We start from the raw sequence: 20455 nt of genomic DNA, 5'->3' as shown, positions 1-20455 counted from the left end.
GACTGAACTCACTGAAGCCAGTCTTCATTCCAGAGTATTATGGCAACTGCCATGTGATCATTGCAACACTTTACTCGGAAAAATGTTCTTGGATGTATATATATTTTACATAAAAGTTGAGTTCTAGCTTCACGAAAGCCCACGTTCTGCTGATTAGGATCATATATAGCTCTTTAATCTAATAGTCACAATTACACAACTTGAAATTTACTTCCGTGTAAACTAATGAACGATTTTCTGAATAAAGATGCATTCACGAACAATATTCTGTATCAACATCCAGATAAACTAAGATTTGTGAGCACGGGGTTGATTTGTCTCCCTCTTAAACGCCTTGTAGAGATCCATGCCAAGGAAAATGTTGAGCAAATTCATCCCGACCATACCAAATAAAGCAAGTGGGAGCTCTATACCTTTCTCAAATTTAGATGCATCTTTGAGTAGCTTAACTGTAATAAGTACATGTGATAAGAAGCGTGCAAATAAGAAGGTGCCTATATTTAAGAACCACTCGATTTTCACAAACTTGCTACTGCTGTCACGCCAGCCAGCCATCCGTCTCACTTTTCTTACATGAAGAAAGATAGAATGTAACTGTCAAATCACAATCAAACAAATATGAGATTCATAGCCATAGCGCGTACTTCAGTTTGATCTTAACAGTAAGATATGCCATACCTCACATATAAGAGTCAGAATAAGGTAGTTGATGGTGACATTTCGGTAAAGTGCTAGAGTAAAGCATCCAAGTAGTATAAAGTGATGTAACAGGATAGACGGTATCAGTCCACTATATAATCCGTACAACAGCATATCCAATTGATCATACGCAAAATAGCCGCTTGAAATGCATAATGCTGCATAAGCCCATGGCCATGTAGCTTTAACTAGCTGTGAATGCTCAAATACCTTATCAAAATCATTACTTGACAACTGCTTCACCAAAATGAACACCACTGTCAAAAAGTTCATACCATGTTTACTAACTTCAAAATTATACTTGTTAACACGATTACACACACCATTAGTAAAACAAACCAAAACTAATCAAGTGAGGATGTTTGGGAGTGCATATTATAAGTGAATTTGGCTTCAGAGCTGTTCAAAATTAAGCAATAATCACTTAAAGATACGTACGAATGTTTTTCCTTAAAGTAATATGTATATGTAACTATGCCTTCAAAAAGCACAATCCTAAGTCATGTCTTGATTTTCTTGAGTCAAACCTAATACTTGAAAATCTCAAATTTATTAAAGATTTATTAATAATTTCAGACAATTAAAATATACCCATTTCACAATTCTTTATACTTTAGCCATAACATTCAACGCGATCAATACTAAGGAAGTATTCACACTAATTTTCATATGTCAAAAACAATACATTTGACTTTAAAAAGTCAAAATTTCAACTGAAAACCTCAAATGATCATCAAAAACAACAATTTGAGTATGATAATACCTGAAGCAGAAGTGAGAGTAGAATGAAGGAGAGAGACACAAGTGTTGACTAAAATAGGATCCCTGGAGATGAAATGACGGCAAACCCAATTGGCAGATTGGTAAAAAATGAAGCCAAAAACAAGAGGAAGGAGCTCTGTGCGTTTGTTGAATAGAATTTCGAAGGAAATAGATACAGCCCACATGATAAGAGTTGCCGTGAAGAACAAGAAGGCACCATTTGTGTTCTTTTTCTTCTTGTTGTTGTGAGGACGGTGTTGGTTGGAATCCATGGCTAAGATGTTTGGTTGTTTGACTGTGACGTGATGATCTAAATTTGCTACGGGACCGATGTACGTGTACCTTATCAGGTACTCTTTTGTAGAGGTGTAAAAAGAAAGGAAAATGATTAATTTTTTAAAGTTGTTTTTGAAAATGCTTCTAAAACCTTTAAAACATAATATAAAAATTTTGTTAATTATTATTATTTTTTTAATTTCAACTTTTGATTTTAACCCATGTCATAATTTTACAGTTAAAGATAATTTTTGAAAAGATTAGTTAAAAAGATATATATTACACACACAAAAAAAATACAAAGTGTATCAACAATTATTTAGATTTGTTTAGTTAAATGGACACTCGTGTATATATGTTTTATTTGATTGTTTATTATTGTTATAACTTATAAGGTTGTAATAACTAATATATAATTTAAGTGAAAAAGAATATCTATATATTTTTTTGAACAGCAAAAAAAAAATTATATAATACTATAAATAGGTTTTAAGTAAAATACAATAAGTATTAAAATAAAACATAATGAGTTTCTTTTCACTGAAAATAACCGATCATCATGAAAATTATTGTACATCAATTGCTACGTGAATCTTCGTGCATCAATTTAACCATACTCTGAAGGATAAACCTATCTTGTTTTACATTAATACTTTGTTTTATGGGAAATGATTAATCCTCCTAACAAAATAGCCTAAAGATCCCTCTAACTATTGGATTATGACATGTGAAAAAAATTAAGGGGCAATATTAGGAAAGAAAATTAGTGGATAGCATTCTTAGAGTGTTAAGAGAATTTCTAGGCTATTTTGTTAGGAGTATTAGTCATTTTCCTTGTTTTATACAAGTAATACCCAACCTCACTATAAATAATTAAAAAATAGAAAATGATTAATCAACCTAACTTATGTGTCTAAAAATAAACCTATTACCTTAAGAATTTGACATGTGGATTCCACTTATTATTTTTCTTAATCTTGCCCCTTGAATTTTTCACTTGTCATTATCCTATAATTAGGTTGATTTTTAGGCATACCAATTATGTTCATGTAATAATAGAAAATCTAAAGGAAAAAAATGGATAAAGAAAAAAAAAGGGTTTAGAAAAAGAGGGAATCTAAGTTTGTGGCTATGAGATAGCCTAACATCACTAGTGTGAGACCAAAACCAAGATTGCGCACCACACTACAACAACTAATTGTTATCTCAAACAAAAAATATCTATCTATCTTGTCCTACTACGTACATAATAATGACACAATTTCTCAATCTCAAATTTTGAAACACCAACATAATTATTATGAATGCAGCCATTGTTGGTGCAGTTCCGTTCCCTCTTTTATCTCCTTCATCCAACTTCAAATTGAAACTCAAATTCACCACCTCAAAGGTACCTTATACAGTTATACATACATACATATATATTTTGCATTTTTCATGTTCATATGTAACAAGTTTTATGCTATACATACATATATACATTTTAGTAGTATTTTGCATTTTAGAATACTTCTTCTTTGTAATACTCAAAAAAAATTCATTTAACAAACTTTTATGCTATAACAGAGTTGTGTTTATATTAGGAACTGATTTGTTTGATCATGGAAACTTAATTATGGATTTGTTTTGGAACAATCAGATATTTAATGTAATTTGTTGAGTGACTATTAGCTATCACTTATTTAGTATGATGCATCATGATCAACTGCAAAATGCTTTTGAAGGGTAAAGTTGATTCAGACATGTTGCTAAGTATAGTTTTGGTCAATATTGGTCTTCAATAATCATGTGTAATTTATAATAATAATGTTGGATTGATATTTTAGAGTTTCAAAGGAAGATTTGTGGTGTTTGCCACATCAAGTAGTGGGGAGGAAAATGGATTTGAGGAGGATAAGAAAAATTCATGGAGCAACCTGTTTGATGTTGAGGATCCAAGGTCTAAATTAGTACCAGTTGAAAGAAAGTTTTTGGATGTTAATCAAGCACTTGAGGTGGCTAGATTTGATCTACAGTATTGTGACTGGCGTGCTCGACAAGATCTTCTTACAATCATGATTCTACATGACAAGGTAACAAATTCTTGAATCTTTACACTATAACAAAAGGCAAGATATATCAATCGAAAGAGTTGCCCTGTTTTTACATTATATTCGCCCAAGTAGTTAACATGAACCATCAATGTATGATGGTTGAGACTACGGAAATTAGACAAGCGTGATGTTATTCATGGCTTTGAGAGTAAAAAAGTAGTGATTGATGAACGTTTTGTTGTTTATAAGTTGGGTTTCTATTTGCAGGTTGTAGATGTTTTAAACCCTCTTGCACGCGAGTACAAATCCATTGGGACGTTGAAGAAGGATCTAGCAGAGTTGCAAGAAGAGCTTGCTCAAGCACATAAACAGGTGAGTTAATATGTAATGTTTCAATGAATTGAAAAGAATAGAGACATTGGATTTCATGGGATTAACATAAAGTGTAGGTACATACATCAGAAGCAAGGGTTAGTGCGGCTTTAGATAAGTTAGCATACATGGAAACCTTGGTCAATGACAAACTTTTGGAGGACAAAAACACGGTAGCATCAGACACCACGGCTTTATCTCGTGCTACTTATACTCCATCTTCTGAGACTGCTGAAAGTAAAGCCGAACGGAAAAGCATAAGGGTGTCTGGTCCAGTCAAACCGTACCATCCTCGTTTGAAAAACTTTTGGTACCCTGTGGCTTTCTCTAGTGACCTGAAGGATGACACATTGGTAAGCCAAATTGTATTAGAAGCTTACTTACAGACTTACAGTATTAGTAAATGACAGATGTTGCTTTCTCAAGTGGCCCGTGATATTAGTAACTGAACAATATTAGAGTTTTGCTTCTAAACTGCCATCTTTTGATTTGATATTTATAGATACCGATAGACTGCTTTGAAGAGCCTTGGGTGTTATTTCGTGGGAAAGATGGCCAACCAGGATGTATAAAGAACACATGTGCGCATAGAGCATGCCCCCTGGACTTGGGAACTGTGAATGAGGGTCGCGTGCAATGTCCCTACCATGGTAAGAATGGAACCGATACAATATAGCCCTTTCAGTATTAAGTATTAACATACTGTGAATGATGAAAGATCTCATTTAGATATTGTACTGTATCAGGGTGGGAGTACTCTACAGATGGGAAATGTGAGAAAATGCCTTCAACAAAATTTGTCAATGTGAAGATAAAATCACTTCCGTGCATTGAAAAAGAACGAATGATATGGATCTGGCCTGGAACTGAACCTGCTTCACCTTCTATACCTTCACTACAACCACCGCCTGGATTCCAGATACATGCTGAGGTATGTTAAAAAAGTGTATGTTTTTGTCAAACAGCTATTAAAAAATAAAAACTAGAGGTAGCTAAGTTGAGCCATAAGTCATTTACTTAAAAGATGGGCTGATATTGCAAACGGGTAGAGTAATATTAGCCAGAAGGAGAGCGGGTTATATGAGCCAAGAAGGTCAAATACTCAAATCACCCAACTGTCAGCTTTTCTGACATGTGTTTATCTAATTCGCCCGAGTACCTGACTTAGTGACTTACCCATCTTGGCATCTCTATTAGTCATACAAATGAAAGAAAAGTAATTAATTTCTCTTTTGAATAATGAAAATCTTAAATATAATGTCATGCTTATTGAGAACAACAGATTGTCATGGAATTACCGGTGGAGCATGGACTACTTCTTGACAACCTTTTGGATCTTGCACATGCGCCTTTCACCCACACTACCACTTTTGCAAAGGGGTGGAGTGTTCCAAGGTCTGCTTCTCAGCTTCAAGTTTTTATGACACGTTTTGATCATTATACACTTTAGATTATTGACATTCCCTTTCGTGCTACAGTTTTGTAAAGTTTTTGACCCCTGAAACTGGGCTTCAAGGATACTGGGATCCATATCCAATCGATATGGAGTTTAAACCGCCTTGTATAGTTTTATCAACTATTGGGATTTCAAAACCTGGAAAACTGGAGGGTCAGAGCACCAAGCAGTGTGCAACACATCTACACCAACTACATGTGTGCCTACCATCATCAAGAAATAAGACAAGACTATTATACAGAATGTCACTTGATTTTGCACCCATTTTGCAACACATGCCTTTCATGCATGTCCTTTGGAAGCATTTTGCAGAAAAGGTAACATCACTCAAAAAGATAGCATTTCCAATTAGTACATATTGGCCACATTAACTGAATGCACTATAGCCATTTCATAGTTGTTATTTTGATTATACAAACATCAATATAAATAGTGATCTTGATTGCATGAACATGTCATGAATTGTTATATCTACAGGTTCTAAACGAGGATTTAAGGCTTGTGCTTGGCCAACAAGAAAGAATGATCAACGGGGCTAATGTTTGGAACTGGCCAGTATCATATGATAAGTTAGGAGTTAGGTACAGGTTGTGGAGAAATGGCGTCGAGAAAGGAGTAAAACAATTACCATTCAGCAAATGAACATATCAACAAGTTTTTGGAATTGGTTCAACACTTTTATGTGATTTTCCTCAAATCATTCTTGAAAAGTCAAAAAATACATGCTCAAACACAAATTTCTGCAAAGTATGACAAGTTGAAAGCTGTGATTTCAAGCAAAAGTGGAATGGCTGCCATGGCATGGATGAGAGATTGTAAAAACAAAACAAATTATAAGACACCCTTTTTGCTCATTATGTACAGTCCTGATTAAAGTTATATTATGATACAGCTTGTGAAATAATCCTGATTAAATCACTAACCTTACCTTACTGATAATTGAAGTCATCCCATGAAAGAATGTACCATTATAGTAAAATATAAGTGAAGGTTTATACTTGCACTTTCACAAATGTTTAATACTCCGTACCAATTATGCATTATTGAAGAAATGCTATTGATGTAACGATAAAGGTTTGTTATCGAATCCAGAATTCAAAATCACGTGGGTCCTTAACTTGCTGTAATCGATATAAATGAACAAGTTAGCGGTCCGGCCGTCCAGACATTTTTTTTTTAAAGGTGAATTTTGCTTGAGAACTTCGTGTCGCGATTCGATAACAAGAGGTCTAACATACGTTGTTTTAACCGGACCCGCGTTAGAGAGCTCTCTCGAAGTAAAAATGTTTATTTCAAATACCCGATGGGGGAAAACCCCTACTAATCCGCCTGAATGCACGACGATCAATTGGGGTAAACTCTGTCTCCTCAAACTTGAACCTGGGTATACTCAAGCCAAGCCTTTATAGAAAGACTTCCTATGTACTTCCCAAGTCACCTCCTACTTGTAAGACAGGTATTCAACCACTTGAGTTAACTATGCAAATTAAATACGAAACATGTACCTTCAATAAGTTTGAAACCACGCCTTAGAGTACATATATCTAGTATATTACGTAATTTACTTAAAAACTTGATTCTAAGGTTGGTTATGGTGTTACATTTTAGAACCGTCTGCATCACACCGAAAGTTGTGTGACCTTTAATTAGCTTTTTACTTATTTGAAATAATGACCCTCTCAATAAAGTAAAACAAAAATAATGCTTTTGTACCTTTTATATCTGAGAAAAATAAAAGGTAGTTAAAAAATTTACAGTTTATTTTTTCACGACTAAGGTCATATTCAATCAGCATATATTAAAATTTTATTTAATTTTATAAGCTCCATTACGGATTACGAGCTATAGCCATTTCATTTCCAAATAGTTTTATTTTCACATATTTAAATTATTAGGAGCAACACTTTTGTGATCACACCCTTTTTAAGTTATTAAAACCTAAAACTCAAAAAGTACGAAATTGACTTTTTGTAATCATATACAGTGGCAGATACAGGAATTAAAAAGGATGGGGGCTAAAAAATTTTACCTTGGAAACAACCAAACTATCACACTTGCCAAACATCGATCGAACAACATTTTTACTACCAAAATATTTGCTAGGGCCGATCCCGAATTTTTAATGCCCAAGACGAAAGAAAAAAACACTATTAAATTTATAGACAAACAATACATTTGTATTAAGATGTTATAATCTTACTCAAACTAGCTCACTAATCTTGACGATGATTATTTCATATAAAAAAAACCTTACAAACGTTATTTATTTTTATCTTTTTATCGATAATCAAAAGCAAAAATGTAACATATGAAAAGTTTCTTGTAAATTAATTAGTTGGACTGGAAATAATGGATTTTGAGGTTTTTTTTGTAATAAATTAGGCGTAAAGTTAACCAAATATAGAAGTTGGATTATCCTTTAAATTTTAAAGTCTCTTCCATAACAAAAAGGTTGGGCCTTTTAAGTCTTTGACTAATAAGTAATGACTACAGTCTACAAAGACAAACGTTATTTGTCTATGCCATTTGGATTCTACAAGTAAATAACTAATAAAATCAGAGAGGGGTATAATATATATTGTCAGAAATTATAGAGGGTAAATAACAGATTTCATAAAATATGTTATCATCTTCTATAACACAACCTGTAACTTACTTTCTTCCATTGAAATTTACAAAAGCTTCGGTTAAACTAAAACACATGAGAGTTTTTATGAACATTACTAAATCTTTCTAAAGAGTTGGGTTCTTTTTATTTTTGGGGTGGGTTCTTTTTATGTTTAGGGTCTGAGATCTAAGTAAATATACTATTAAATTAGCTATGATGTGCTAATTTGGCTGGGGTCAGTCTCCCCTTCCCTAATGCTTTGGATCCGCCCCTGATCATATAGCAAATTAAATAAAATCATATTCAAAGTCTGATTATGAAATTTAATTTGTAAAACAATTATCAATTATTATAATATTTATTAATATTAATATATAGCCAATCAAATATAATCATATTCAAAGTCTGATTATGAAATTTAATTTGCAAAACAATTATCAATTATTATAATATTTATTATTATTAATATATATTTTTTTATTAAAAACTCTAAATATTACATCCATAGTAATAAAAAAAACTATGAGCTAAAATAGATAAAATAAACCATGCCACTTGAAGCTTGTAACGTTTTGTTGATATATATATTCATCTGGGTAAACAACCCTTTACTCAAAAAATAGATAAAATAAATAAGCACCGAGTAGTGTGAAAGTTAAAAAGTCAAGACGTCTTGTGGTCAAGTCCTAAGGTGGATATAGAAAATCTTTCTATGGCGGCTTGACTCAGATATAACCACGTTCAAATCTGAATGGACAGTCTGAATGGACATAATTTACCCTTATTAATCGTCGTATTTTGTGCGGATTAACAAGGAATTTTCTTCTATCGGTTATTTGAATTAGACATTTTTACTTGGAGAGAGCGCTCTTTAACGCGGACCCGATTAAAACAATGTATAGTAGATTTGTCGCTATTGACAAAAAGTTTCTAAAAAGAATTCACCTCAAGAAAAAAAAAGGGGGTGGGTGGGTTCAAAAAGTCAAAAGCATATGGGAATCTATACGTGATTGATGGAGGGCACCCACCACCGTAAACAGACAGAAACAGTCAGCACCACCACTCGACAAACAAACAAGCAGTTAACTAATTAAGAATCATAAGCAGCGACACTAGTAACCTTGGTGTGTGTGGGAGGGGGAGTGAAGGGATGGTAGATGCAAAAGTAGAGACGATATCAAGGTTAGCTCAATGGAGAATCGACAATTTCAGTCCCTTTACTTACAAACGTTCCGAGCCTTTCAAAATTGGCATCTGGAATTGGTACATATTATTCCTTCCTTTAATATTCGACTGATTGATTATTTGATATGATTATTATGGAATTGAATGTATTTTTATGTAACAGGCAGTTATCAGTTGAGAAGAATCGGTATCTCTACATTCGTCTGTTTCCAGAACCTTCCCGCCTTTCCAAAGAACAGCCTCCCCTTGCCAAATTCATCCTCCGTGTCACCGCCGCCGGCTCCAACCGCCGTCCTTACGTTTCCCCCAGTTACTTCCTTTTCCTTTTCTTCCCTCCTTTATTTTACCTTATTAATACTACGAGTAGTAGTTAACTGCTGTTACTTTTTACCACTTGTATTTATGCTGTTAACTAGTACAGTATCGCGCTCACCTGCTTATAAAAAAGCGTGTTTTTTTTTTAATAATATAAGCAGTTTTTCAACTAGTGTTTGTTCTTGCTTACATTAAAAAAAAAACAAACATATAAGGCGGAAAATAAGAAATCTCAAACACCCTCTACAGTGTATTGTGTTGCACACAGTGTGCATGTGTGTATACACAATTAACTGATTATCGTTTATTTGTCTATGTTGAAGTTGAAATGGATGAATGACTAAGACAATCTGAATATGTTGCAGTGTAGCAAAAATGTTTCACAAAAATGCCCTGTTTTAAAAGCTTATTGAATATTGATGATGTTGAATGAATCGGGTGTAATTCGGAATTAATTGTTGCCAAACCAATATTAGTTAACTTAATTGGCCGCGAACTATTGGTTCCTCATGCTTTTAGTGTACTTAAGTACTTGGTTGGATAAAAATATAAACCTGATACGAGATAACCCTCTGGGTGAATTCAGTTAAGCTACTTATTAGCCCTGCATTAGTATTTGCATTTATACTGGTGATGGAATGCTCATTGGTCTGATAGAATGGAACTATTGGATCACCGGTGAGTCCCTTTATCAGGATGACAGGAATCCCTTAAACGGCATTTCTGTTAATCAGTGGAGGAAGACTCAAACAACATTATTTTGAACCAAGAGTTTATCTTCTTAAGTTCTAGCTTCTCATTTGAAGCATCGTTCTTAGGGTTGATCAAAATGCTTGTTGACCAGTAAAAACCGGAGAACCGGCCCGTTAAAATCCAAACCCGGTAAAACACGGTTATAACCGGTCTGGACCACGGGTCAGGCCTGCGCTAACCCATGACAAACCCGAAAAAATATATACATGTTTCCTAATTAATTTCTATTTCTTTACTATCATATTAACGTGATTGGTTAAACCTGAGAAGATAGACATGCAATATTTGTACACATGTAGGATTGTTATTGCTAGAATAGCTTTGCTTGGTCCTTTTCTTTTGGTCGTATACATGCTGTTACTTATATAAGATATTCTACCTGATAGAAAGTCGATACATATCTTTGCTTGTGGCGTCTCAAGTAGTTTTGTAAAAATATAATTTGAAACGATGACTTTCACTTGTTTCTTGCATGATGCAAGCAAACTTATTAGTAGACACAAATGACACTGTATTCAGAAAACTTTTATTGTTGTTTTGCAAATGTTCGGGCTTCAGGACAACCCTCAAAAAACCCGACTCGTAATCTAAACCAGACTGAGACCGACCCAGTGAAACAAGGGCCGATCCTCAGCTCATGTTTTCTGTAGTTTACATGGTGCGGACAGGTCCGTCAGGACCGGCTTTAAGCCCATGATTACCAATGCGAATGACAGTCTCGTTTTTTTAGAGTTATAGGGTTAATTTGTTATTGCACATATCATTGAAGGTCAAGAATTTAAACTTATATGTTATATGTTCTCATTCAGAACATTTTTCGTATCCGGCTTATGACTAGCTTATCTTTAAAATTAATGACTGGGCATGCCTTACTTCTTACTAGATGGATACTTTTACCATAGCCTGTAAACGTGATTTCATATAACTAAGAAAACTATTGGTACATAAAATAATGACATTTTTATGTAACAAATCTGGAAGATTGACTTAAGTTATGGTAAGTAATAGATCTAATTTTAGTTATGAAAAATGAACAGGGAGAATACCTATCAGAACAGTTACTGTCAGTTTTGCTAGTATGGCAGCTAGAGGGTGCAATTAAACCCATGTATGTGAAAGTTGGTTAAGTTAAGCTATATCTTATTTATATGGGTCAATCTGTTTTGTAATGCTTGTAGTTGTAGACTTGTAGCTAATTGAGTTTCTAATAGACTAATACCATTTGGTTTAATGCTGCAGTTCATGAGAGACTTCTTCGGACAAGTGAAGACTTTGTCTGGCCTGTTGATTCTACTTTCCACGGCCGGTTCATAATTGATGTTGAGTTTCTGGACCTGCGAATTTGCTCGGTAAATGTAAGAACCCTGATTTGATAATATCTCATGAACCATAGAGTGGGTTGACGGGTTCATACCCTGTTTTGTGATAAAGTTGATTAGAGTGATATTTGTATTGCTAATGGATTAATGGGTCAATAGCCACGTGTTTAAATTTCACCTAGAGTATACTTTGATATTTGCAACCTCCCAAACCGTTTACTAAAGAACTACATCATTATTTTGATACAACTAATATTGTAGTCATATTTTCCTGCTGTTCAAATAAATATAAATAAATGAATAAAAAATATTGTAGTTATATTTGATGTACTCATTAGTTATGAAATTATAAGATAGATAAAAACTGTTGGAGGATCAGCCTAAACTGTTTTGAACGGTCTTTTAAATCCGCATGTTTGGACACGTTATCCTACCTAGGCGACTAGCCCATGAATATGATAGATCATAGGGTTTTCTGAAAGTGAAACGATGGGTGGGTTGGGCGAATTGTATAATGAGTGGAAATCTTTAATTATGCTGGGTTGGGTTAATTTACAGATTAGTTGAATAAACAGTGTATAGAATTTAATTATTGAAGCTTTTTTATTGTATTATCAACTGCTAACATAACCTTGTAAGATAGAACGATATAAGAGGTTGTAAGCGTTTAATAAAACTTCTGGTTACTATCAACTAGTTATCCATTCCATTTTCAACCAAAGTTTATACAGTATAACCAATGGACTTCTGGAAATTAACCGCAGGGTGAAGAAGCTAGTTCAATATGGCCAAATGATGGAATGCTGCGATCATCAGCTAGTGAAAGCATACTTCGGTGTCTTTCTCGCATGCTTCACGAGTCAATTGATGCTGATGTTACAATTAACACAGGGGATGGAACTTTAAAAGCTCACAAGGCAATTTTATCTGCAAGCTCTCCAGTTTTTCATAGCATGTTTCTACACAACCTCCAAGAGAAAGAATCATCCACCATCATTATCCAAGACATGTCGCTTGAATCCTGCACAGCCCTTCTGTCTTACTTATATGGAACTATTAAACATGAAGATTTCTGGAAGCACCGCCTTGCTCTTTTAGGTGCTGCAAATAAGTATGCAATCACAAACTTAAAGGATTTGTGTGAAGAAAGCTTGCTGGAAGATATAAACTCGGGTAATGTTCTTGAGAGGCTGCAAGAAGCCTGGCTTTACCAGCTTGATAAGTTGAAGAAAGGATGTTTGACTTATTTGTTTGACTTTGGGAAGATATACGATCTTAGAGATGAGATTAACATCTTCTTTAGGAATGCAGAGAGAGAACTAATACAGGAGATGTTTCAAGAGGTGCTTACGGTGTGGAAACTGGCTTAAAAGTTTTGGAATTCTGCCGATATGTTGTATTTAAGTATCAAATTGGCATATAGATATGTGTTTATTTTATAGTAATATTGAAGCTGTGTGTATAATTGTATAAACTTTGAATTTGCAGACGTTAAACAGTGATATGTTAAGCGGAAAGTTTGGAAAGTTTCAGACTAGCATAATAATTAATTTAAATTATTATGCTAACTATTGAATTAAATATGACCTGGGTTTTAACAGAGATTGTTCCACACATATACTGATCACAACTCTCAGAAGATTGGTATTTTATTTGTTTGAGAGGAACGTGAATGATCAATTATAGGCGAGTGGTGACAGTTATACTTTATACAATTTCTGAAAAACAGGCAAAACCGTTTTGAACCATTACCCAACCTCTAACCATTACCCAAGCCTATCTCTTAACATATAAATGACCCCTGCCGACCCCAACCGTTTTGAACCATTACCCAACCTCTAATCAAGATACATATGAGAAGAAAAATAAAGCTAGGATATCATCCAGTATTCTAATGTTCCATTCATGTCTATATTAATCTGTAACATAGTAAATCATTGTATATCTGGATAGAAGCACAAGGTTGAAAGCGTACATGAAACAAAATTAAAGTTTTTTATACCAAATCAACGTTCAGATCAAATTTCTTCATCAGAATTCATGTAGATTGTAAGTCCACACCGAAGATAGATCTAAAAAACCAATATTTATGGCACAATCAAAGAAATGTTATCTCCCGTCTAATTCTACCAAAATGACAGTCTAATATATTCTTCCTGAACAAAATCTTTGAGCCAAAAATAGACTATGAATTATAATTACACCGCAGGCCCACTGACCCCATTAAGGGGCAAAAAATCTATGTCAATCACGATGTAGCATCTCTGCCACCTCTTCGGCTAATGGCCTCACAGAGCCGACATGGCAATGTGTCTAAGCTTGCGGCCCGTGTATATCCATAGTTGCCCAATACACCACACCTTCTCCAGGCATGATACTCTGCATAAGCTACGGGATCATTAGCAAGTGCTTTAACATAGGTTGCTAGTTCATGCATGGACTTAAACTTGGTGCCATCAATAATCGAATGTGGAGGCACAAAATCCATCACGTTTGGTGCACCAAAATAAATAGGAACTGCCCCAGAATCCAATGCGTAAAATAACTTCTCAGTGACATAGCTCTCCGTATATGTGTTCTCAATTGCTAGAACAAATTTGTAGTGAGACATGGCACAATGTAGATGGTCCCACCATTTAGGTGATGCATTCGGGTCTTTAGCACACTCGGGATAGAGAGAAAGTGCCATATCGAGACCACCTACGTTGTTCAAACATTTACCAAACGAATGATGAGGCAGCAAGCTGAGTATGCTCTTGGCAAGCTGATTTCTTTGAGGAAGACAACGTGATGAAGACCAATAAACGAGGGTATCCTGGTAATTATAGTGCCCAATAGATTTGTATGGTTATTACTTTCACCTTTATCGTTAACTATACGGAATAGTTCAATTTCCAAATAGATACTTGTTAATAGGTCAACTTGGGTTATAACTTACCCCAAACTGGTCAAATATGTAATTTTAATTTTGAACTATACCGCAGAAAAAGAAACAAGTCGAAAGCTACCCAAGGTGTATTTTCAATGCACAAAACATACTAAATCATATTATTCAAACAGTCAAGACTATTTTCAAAGCATAATTAGAAAACTAATTGCATACAAATCAAAAGTTTTTTTTTTGCATACAAATCAAAAGTTTTTTTTTTGCATACAAATCAAAAGTTTTTTTGATTTAACTTAAGACCACCAGGATTATACCAATTCATACAAAAACCTACCTAATTAGACCTGTTACCAAAACCACCCGACCCATCCATTTTGCCACCTCTACTATAAACAGTAAAAGCATGTACAACACTTACATTGTTCTTATACGGAGAAAGATAATAATTACGATTATTATGAAAGAGACCTCCAGCATATGTTGACTGAACATCATCTTTGGCATGATAACTAATAAAAATGTCTTCAGAACCGGATTTTCTTCTGCCAGCCTCAAGATCCATGTACACTCGAAGTGGATCTCCAATGCGTCTCTAGAAAGATATGACAAAAAGAAGTGCATCAGAGATAACCAATCTCAAAAAACATATGGTGAATATGAAAGAATGACTAGGTGATATCAAGTACAAACAATTTCTTACTGTTCTGTGCCATCTAAAGACAAAGAGGTGTCAAAATTATGTTGAATAGTGTTTAAATATCGTACAAAGGTGTGGGGGAAATTGTAATAAATAACAAGACACTTTCACTTCCCTTCAATAAGCTCTACCTAAAAAACATGTAAGATACCAACTAAGTTGAATGATCTTTCTTCCGGAATCGAAAGCTAGATGTTTACTTTAACCTTTTTTTATAAATAAGATGGCAATAACCTATTAATAATGGCTTAGAATAGGTGGATGGTTTATGTTTAACAACACTCTCTACAGTCCAATGAAGAAATCAGAAATGCAGTGAACACGTATTGTTAACTATTGCATTTGGGAATTGAGATTTGACTCGAAAGTAGAAAGGACGACCTTTAAGCAAGATGATGCCAGACCTCACAATCAGGTGACAAGCACAGAATGACTAACAGAAAATATTTTAGTAATCGCATGTCCTGATTCTACGAAATACAAAATCATTAAAAATCCAATGCTTTCCCTTCATAGGTTTCGGAACAACACACTTTCAGTTCCCTTCAATAAGCTCTACCTAAAAAGCATGTAAGATACCAACTAAGTTGAATGATCTTTCTTCCAGAATCGAAAGCTAGATGTTTCCTTAACCTTTTTTTATAAATAAGATGGCAATAACCTATTAATAATGGCATAGAATAGGTGGATGGTTCACATTTAACAACAATCTCTACAGTCCAATGACGAAATCAGAAATGCAGTGAACACGTATTGTTAACTATTGCATTTTGGAATTGAGATTTGACTTGAAAGTAGAAAGGACGACCTTTAAGCAAGATGATGCCAGACCTCACAATCAGGTGACAAGTACAGAATGACTAACAGAAAATATTTTAGTAATCGCATGTCCTGATTCTATGAAATACAAAATCATTAAAAATCCAATGCTTTCCCTTCATAGGTTTCGGGTAGCACTTCACCAAGCACAAGCAATGGAAGTGCAACAACAAAAACAAACTGATTATATGTCGGCACTCGGCAGTAGGGCACAACTCACATAAACTTAAATAAAGTAAGTAGCAAACAATGGGATGTTAGATAAGGTTAAAGATTATTAACAAAACCCTCCTGACATAATTGCCTAGTTAAAATCCAAAATTCTGTCAAAAGAGCAGTATATTATTCCCTCTGCCATCATTAATGAAAACGACTAACATTATCACATACATGACCATCAGTGTGCCCATAACTGAGTTACTAGTTTCATGTGAACAAAAGTACAAAACCCTTTGAACCACCTTATTTGGCGTTTCAAATTGCAAATTTTAAGTGCTCATCACTCATTGCGTTCTTCGGAAGCCAAAAATACTTATATACCTGTTTGGATACATAAACTAACTTGTGCTTTTAGCTTATTGTGAGAAAAGAAGTAAGCCTAAACATGCCTAAAAAAGAGATTTAGAATTTAAGATACATGGCAAGATTAAAGGTGAACATGAAGAAAGAGAAAAGACAAAATCTATGAGTCAACAGTTGAGTTGATGAGGCATGTTTAGGCATATGAATTTTTAGGCTCAAGTATCATTACTTGAGAAGAAAAGATGCAAGCTTTCTAAGCACTTTCGGAGGTAGTTACTTTGAATGCAATAAGCACTCACAAATGTGCAATCCCAAACACCCTCTAAACTCATCAAACTACAAATATATGATTCTCAAAAAAGACACATGCCTACAAACTCTAGAGACTTGCATCAACTCAAAAATCACTCCTAAGAAGGCACATGCTACACCTTAATCAAAACCAACATAAACTACCAACATGTATGCCAACATAGAAACATTAAAAAGAACACAATCAATTAGAAACAAGCAAGTTTAGGCCAAACATGTGTACAAAAAGAAAAGAACTTTGCTAACCATAACCACATGCAGTCAAATATTGTACATAAAAACAACCGAACCTAAACATTAATAATCAACCACCATTATAACACTTATGGTTGGCAAAATCCGAAAGGATATAATAGATACAAAATGTGTAAGTATATTACCCTAGATGGAGGTGTAGTAGTCTCATAAAACAAGGCATCAGGTTTATCAACAAGAACATTAGATTTAGTCCACAAACAGCTCAAACCACATCTACATGAATACAAATTATCCAAATTATCAGGAATCCAAGTCCACCCTTTGATCAAAACACCAACATGATTCATCTTTAACTCCCTACATTCATGCTCATCACCCACTTGTAAAGATGATAAATTTACACTTTTTTTCACCAAACCCACATGTAATTCCTTATAACTAACACAACCCACTTGGGAATCCCAATTCTTGTAAGCCCCCAGTAAGTTCTGGAATGGGTCTGGATCATGTTGACTTTTAGTTTGACTTCCGGATTGACTCTGTAATTGACTTATGGGAATTTTTGGGATTGTTGAGCTGGTTGTGGCTGATGGGAAATCTATAAGAATGTAACAAAAGAAGATGATTAGTGAGAATGTTAATATCATTGTTATGGTGATTGTATTTATGGGTTTCAAATTTAATAGCATTATTATATGTATATATGGTTTTATTATTGGAGATTTATGACCAAATTTTGTGTATGTTAATTGAATTGGTGTTAGTAGATCAGATTCTGTTCATCTGTTGTGCGAGATAAGGAAGATTCATGATTATGTACGTATATGTTTGCGAGAAAGAAGAACGATAAAGGGGTAAAATAAGATGTCATAATTGGAAAAGTATAAAGCTTTATTTGGTGACAATAACAACTTTACTGTTTGTATTTTTTATAAATAAAGTTAAATTAAGATTTAGAAAACAAATTTTCTTATATTTTTAAATAGACGAATACTCGTGCAATACGGCAGTATAGACGGTGGTGTGTCGGTGGTGGTGGTTACAACTTTTAATGGTGGCGAGTAAGATATATAGTTGATGTAAAATAATTCATGTGATTTAAGGAGTTAATAAAGGTAATTTTGTAGATAAATGATGTATATTTTAAGAGATTAAGAGATTCCAAAAATATAATACCTAGTTTGTATTATAAGGAAGTATAGATGAATAATAGCTTTTTTATACCGAGAGTAAGTACCCGCGCGTTACGGCGGTGAGATGGTGGTGGTGATAGGTTATAAAGTGTGATAGGTCAAAATGTCTTAGCCGTACGGGTTCCGCCCTTAGATTTAGTAATTCGCGAAAGTAAATCTAATGACATCTCTATTTAAAGAGTATTTAAAGAGTATGAAATTTTAAGAACACTGATGTGTAAAATCGAGTTTAAAAATTTATAAACAAGAACTACCTAATTACCGACTACTACACATTTGCGGGCAGTGTACCCGTTCATATATAATATAGCTAAAAGGTAAGTCCAGGATCAAACACAGGGACTGATTAAAAGTGAGCGAGTTTAATATAGTTTAAATACGGTTTAGGATTTAAGCACTCCCATCACCTTGGTTTTGAGAAAAGTTAGTTAATCTTAAAAGTTAGCAATTCCGAAGAATTAAATGAGAAGAGTTTGATTAAATATCAAGATTACTTAAATATCATCTACTTCGACTCCATGACACTACAAATTCAGGTTGCACTTAATTGAAGAACCGACTCAAATATGTTGATTTTATAACGAGGTTAGACAAAGAACTCACTAGTTGGCCACCTAGCTTATTACCCTATCCGAACCCATTAACCAATTGTTTAATCCCTAAGATCCGGTTACCACCTTCCCTATCAAGACCTACTAAATTGACTAATTTGATTTGTTATTGCAAACAATTTCGTCTGCCGATTTTACCAAACCATTAATACTTTGAATTCTATTAGCTATTGTCGTTTATCAACTCGTTACCACAAGTCAACACCTATTGATTGTACCCAATCAACTAGAACAATGTACTTCTCTCTCACGTCCCTAAGCACCTACTAATTAATTGTAAGCTGCTTGAAATTATATATAACTAGTTACGTCACCCGGGCTTCGCCCCGGGAGACATAACGTTGTTTTCGAAAACCTTATACACGCGAAAGATACACTCGTTTGTTTTTTAGTTTAAACGCATGTCCGAAAATGTATAATCGTGTACAAACGTAAAATATAGTAATCATTTACATGATCAATTCTATTAATAGTTGAAGGAAAAAAATTGCTAATCATATAGCTAACTATATATGTGTAATTAAAAAAAAAATGTGGCAAAACGGGAAAAAAGAATGAGAACACACTAAAACTATACTATTATATGTGAAATATGAAAAGAAAGGGAAAAAAATCATATAAATCATTGTAGAAATTGTACAAAATAGAAAGACAGATGAACGCGAATACCATATTAACTTTGTACAATGTATTGTAAAACAAAAACAATTTAAAGAACGAAAACGTTAGTTAAAAGTCTAAAGCAAAAGTAAAAACGCAGAACAAAAAAAAAAACTACACCCATTTGAGAAAAGACTTAACTCTTAGTTAGGAAAAAGGACCTCGTTTCCATCCGTTATTGTTACCCGTTAGAAACTCAAACAGAAATTAACAGCCGTTAAAACAGAGGACTACTGTTGCAAGATATTAAACGACAGGGACTAATAATGCTGAAAAATCCATTAAAAACTCAAACAGAAGTTAACGGCCGTTAAAAAGAGGACTATTGTTGCAAACTATTAAACGGCAGGGATTGATGTTGCTGAAAAAGTGTGGCGCACGAAAACCCATGCACGGGATTTATATACATGTAGAGAGAATGTTGTTGATGTTGTTTCTCGCCTGCCGACCTACACAAGCACAAGGGCTTCGGCCCCTTTTCTTTCTTTGGACTGGACAAACATAAGGGATGGGCCAGGCCCATCTTGACCACTATTTTGGGCTGCTGCTCACGTGAAGAAACACCCCACCTTCTACCGACTTTTTTTTTTTTTTCCATAGCAAATGTCTAGCCCATGATTAATTTCCATAGCAAAATATTGAAATCAGCTTTGGACTAAATTTATGTCTAACTTGCAAAACATGATGCATCTTGAGTTTAAAAGACTTATTTTAACCTTTGTAATATAATCTGCCACATGTACCTGCAATCCAATTAAATATCTATTAAGTATCAAAA

The 20455-nt window shown here is 34.2% G+C and overlaps 4 protein-coding genes across 5 annotated transcripts; 2 read left to right on the top strand and 2 right to left on the bottom strand.

Annotated features, from left to right (window-relative positions):
* Window positions 1-83: 83 nt before the first annotated feature.
* LOC122588512 (TLC domain-containing protein 2) lies at window positions 84-1817 on the bottom strand. Its single transcript, XM_043760646.1, has 3 exons — window positions 1463-1817; window positions 679-956; window positions 84-594 (listed from the first exon to the last, which is right to left on the bottom strand). The coding sequence occupies exons 1-3, from the start codon at window positions 1731-1733 to the stop codon at window positions 289-291; spliced, it is 855 nt and encodes a 284-aa protein (XP_043616581.1). The 5' UTR covers window positions 1734-1817; the 3' UTR covers window positions 84-288.
* Window positions 1818-2949: 1132 nt separating this feature from the next.
* LOC122588511 (chlorophyllide a oxygenase, chloroplastic-like) lies at window positions 2950-6502 on the top strand. The gene is made up of 9 exons (XM_043760645.1): window positions 2950-3127; window positions 3564-3809; window positions 4038-4142; window positions 4220-4495; window positions 4645-4792; window positions 4889-5073; window positions 5425-5537; window positions 5621-5915; window positions 6076-6502. The coding sequence occupies exons 1-9, from the start codon at window positions 3038-3040 to the stop codon at window positions 6238-6240; spliced, it is 1623 nt and encodes a 540-aa protein (XP_043616580.1). The 5' UTR covers window positions 2950-3037; the 3' UTR covers window positions 6241-6502.
* Window positions 6503-9198: 2696 nt separating this feature from the next.
* Window positions 9199-13304, top strand: LOC122587442 (BTB/POZ domain-containing protein At1g21780). 2 transcript variants are annotated; one of them, XM_043759614.1, is made up of 4 exons: window positions 9199-9469; window positions 9555-9700; window positions 11699-11808; window positions 12543-13304. In XM_043759614.1, exons 1-4 carry the CDS (start codon window positions 9357-9359, stop codon window positions 13146-13148), a joined length of 975 nt encoding a protein of 324 aa, XP_043615549.1. In that variant the 5' UTR covers window positions 9199-9356; the 3' UTR covers window positions 13149-13304. The 2 variants fall into 2 exon arrangements, with proteins under 2 accessions (XP_043615549.1, XP_043615548.1); XM_043759613.1 differs by having other exon boundaries at window positions 9201-9469; window positions 11699-11814.
* A 450-nt stretch (window positions 13305-13754) lies between these two features.
* Window positions 13755-18068, bottom strand: LOC122588469 (alpha-(1,4)-fucosyltransferase). The gene is made up of 3 exons (XM_043760590.1): window positions 17396-18068; window positions 15084-15257; window positions 13755-14593 (listed from the first exon to the last, which is right to left on the bottom strand). The coding sequence occupies exons 1-3, from the start codon at window positions 17900-17902 to the stop codon at window positions 14027-14029; spliced, it is 1248 nt and encodes a 415-aa protein (XP_043616525.1). The 5' UTR covers window positions 17903-18068; the 3' UTR covers window positions 13755-14026.
* Between the last annotated feature and the right edge of the window lie 2387 nt (window positions 18069-20455).

Source organism: Erigeron canadensis, chromosome 2, assembly GCF_010389155.1.
Source record: "Erigeron canadensis isolate Cc75 chromosome 2, C_canadensis_v1, whole genome shotgun sequence".
NCBI lineage: Eukaryota > Viridiplantae > Streptophyta > Magnoliopsida > Asterales > Asteraceae > Erigeron > Erigeron canadensis.
This window is presented reverse-complemented; position numbering and strand designations above follow the sequence as displayed.

Bases quoted from the DNA above. Each gene is read 5' to 3' on its own strand.
- LOC122587442 (XM_043759613.1), top strand. From the start codon at position 9,357: ATGGTAGATGCAAAAGTAGAGACGATATCAAGGTTAGCTCAATGGAGA. The intron at 9,470-9,554 runs GTACATATTATT...TTTATGTAACAG, and splicing joins AAAATTGGCATCTGGAATTG to GCAGTTATCAGTTGAGAAGA. The intron at 9,701-11,698 runs GTTACTTCCTTT...TTAATGCTGCAG, and splicing joins CCGTCCTTACGTTTCCCCCA to TTCATGAGAGACTTCTTCGG.
- LOC122588469 (XM_043760590.1), bottom strand. From the start codon at position 17,902: ATGCTATTAAATTTGAAACCCATAAATACAATCACCATAACAATGATA. The intron at 15,258-17,395 runs GTAATATACTTA...ATATCTTTCTAG, and splicing joins CTACTACACCTCCATCTAGG to AGACGCATTGGAGATCCACT. The intron at 14,594-15,083 runs GTAAGTGTTGTA...TATAATTACCAG, and splicing joins TTTCTCCGTATAAGAACAAT to GATACCCTCGTTTATTGGTC.
- LOC122588512 (XM_043760646.1), bottom strand. From the start codon at position 1,733: ATGGATTCCAACCAACACCGTCCTCACAACAACAAGAAGAAAAAGAAC. The intron at 957-1,462 runs GTATTATCATAC...ACTTTTTGACAG, and splicing joins TACTCTCACTTCTGCTTCAG to TGGTGTTCATTTTGGTGAAG. The intron at 595-678 runs GTATGGCATATC...GTGATTTGACAG, and splicing joins TTCTGACTCTTATATGTGAG to TTACATTCTATCTTTCTTCA.
- LOC122588511 (XM_043760645.1), top strand. From the start codon at position 3,038: ATGAATGCAGCCATTGTTGGTGCAGTTCCGTTCCCTCTTTTATCTCCT. The intron at 4,496-4,644 runs GTAAGCCAAATT...TGATATTTATAG, and splicing joins ACCTGAAGGATGACACATTG to ATACCGATAGACTGCTTTGA. The intron at 5,916-6,075 runs GTAACATCACTC...TTATATCTACAG, and splicing joins GGAAGCATTTTGCAGAAAAG to GTTCTAAACGAGGATTTAAG.